This window comes from Carlito syrichta, unplaced genomic scaffold, assembly GCF_000164805.1.
Source record: "Carlito syrichta isolate Samal-C Ts95f unplaced genomic scaffold, Tarsius_syrichta-2.0.1 Scaffold111631, whole genome shotgun sequence".
Taxonomy (NCBI): Eukaryota; Metazoa; Chordata; class Mammalia; order Primates; family Tarsiidae; genus Carlito; species Carlito syrichta.
In genome coordinates this window covers 3,047-3,419 of record NW_007055727.1, presented here as the reverse complement: position 1 = coordinate 3,419, position 373 = coordinate 3,047, and the positions used below count along the sequence as shown (strand labels likewise).

At 70.5% G+C, this 373-nt stretch overlaps 1 protein-coding gene across 1 annotated transcript in view; it reads left to right on the top strand.

Moving 5' to 3' along the window:
* The window catches only part of LOC103273020 (beta-1,3-N-acetylglucosaminyltransferase lunatic fringe-like), a gene marked incomplete at its 5' end in the record, with an annotated part of 4,732 nt that overhangs the window by 2,689 nt on the left and 1,670 nt on the right, over positions 1-373 (top strand). The window contains one exon of the mRNA XM_021718479.1: positions 84-236. Coding sequence (XP_021574154.1) covers positions 84-236 — 153 coding nt within the window. The remainder of the gene's footprint in view (positions 1-83; positions 237-373) is intronic.

Below are 373 nucleotides of genomic sequence, written 5' to 3'. Positions count from 1 at the left end.
TGGCCACCGGGAACCCCTCCGCGACCCGGTCCCGCCCTGGCGGTCCCGCCGGCCATCTCCCTGACCGCCCTGCTCTATCCCAGGTGGTTCTGCCACGTCGATGACGACAACTATGTCAACCTGCGGGCGCTCCTGCGGCTGCTGGCCAGCTACCCGCATACGCAAGATGTCTACATAGGCAAGCCCAGCCTGGACCGGCCCATCCAGGCCACGGAGCGGGTCAGCGAGAACAAGGTGGTGAGTGCCCGCCTGTCCCTGCCCCCTCCGCACTGCTGGACACACCCAGAGCGGGGGAGGGGCTGGCGCACCCCGCAGCCTGGACGTGGGGGCTGGGATCCCCTCCGGGCGGGGGCAGCCGCAGAGTCTCACCACG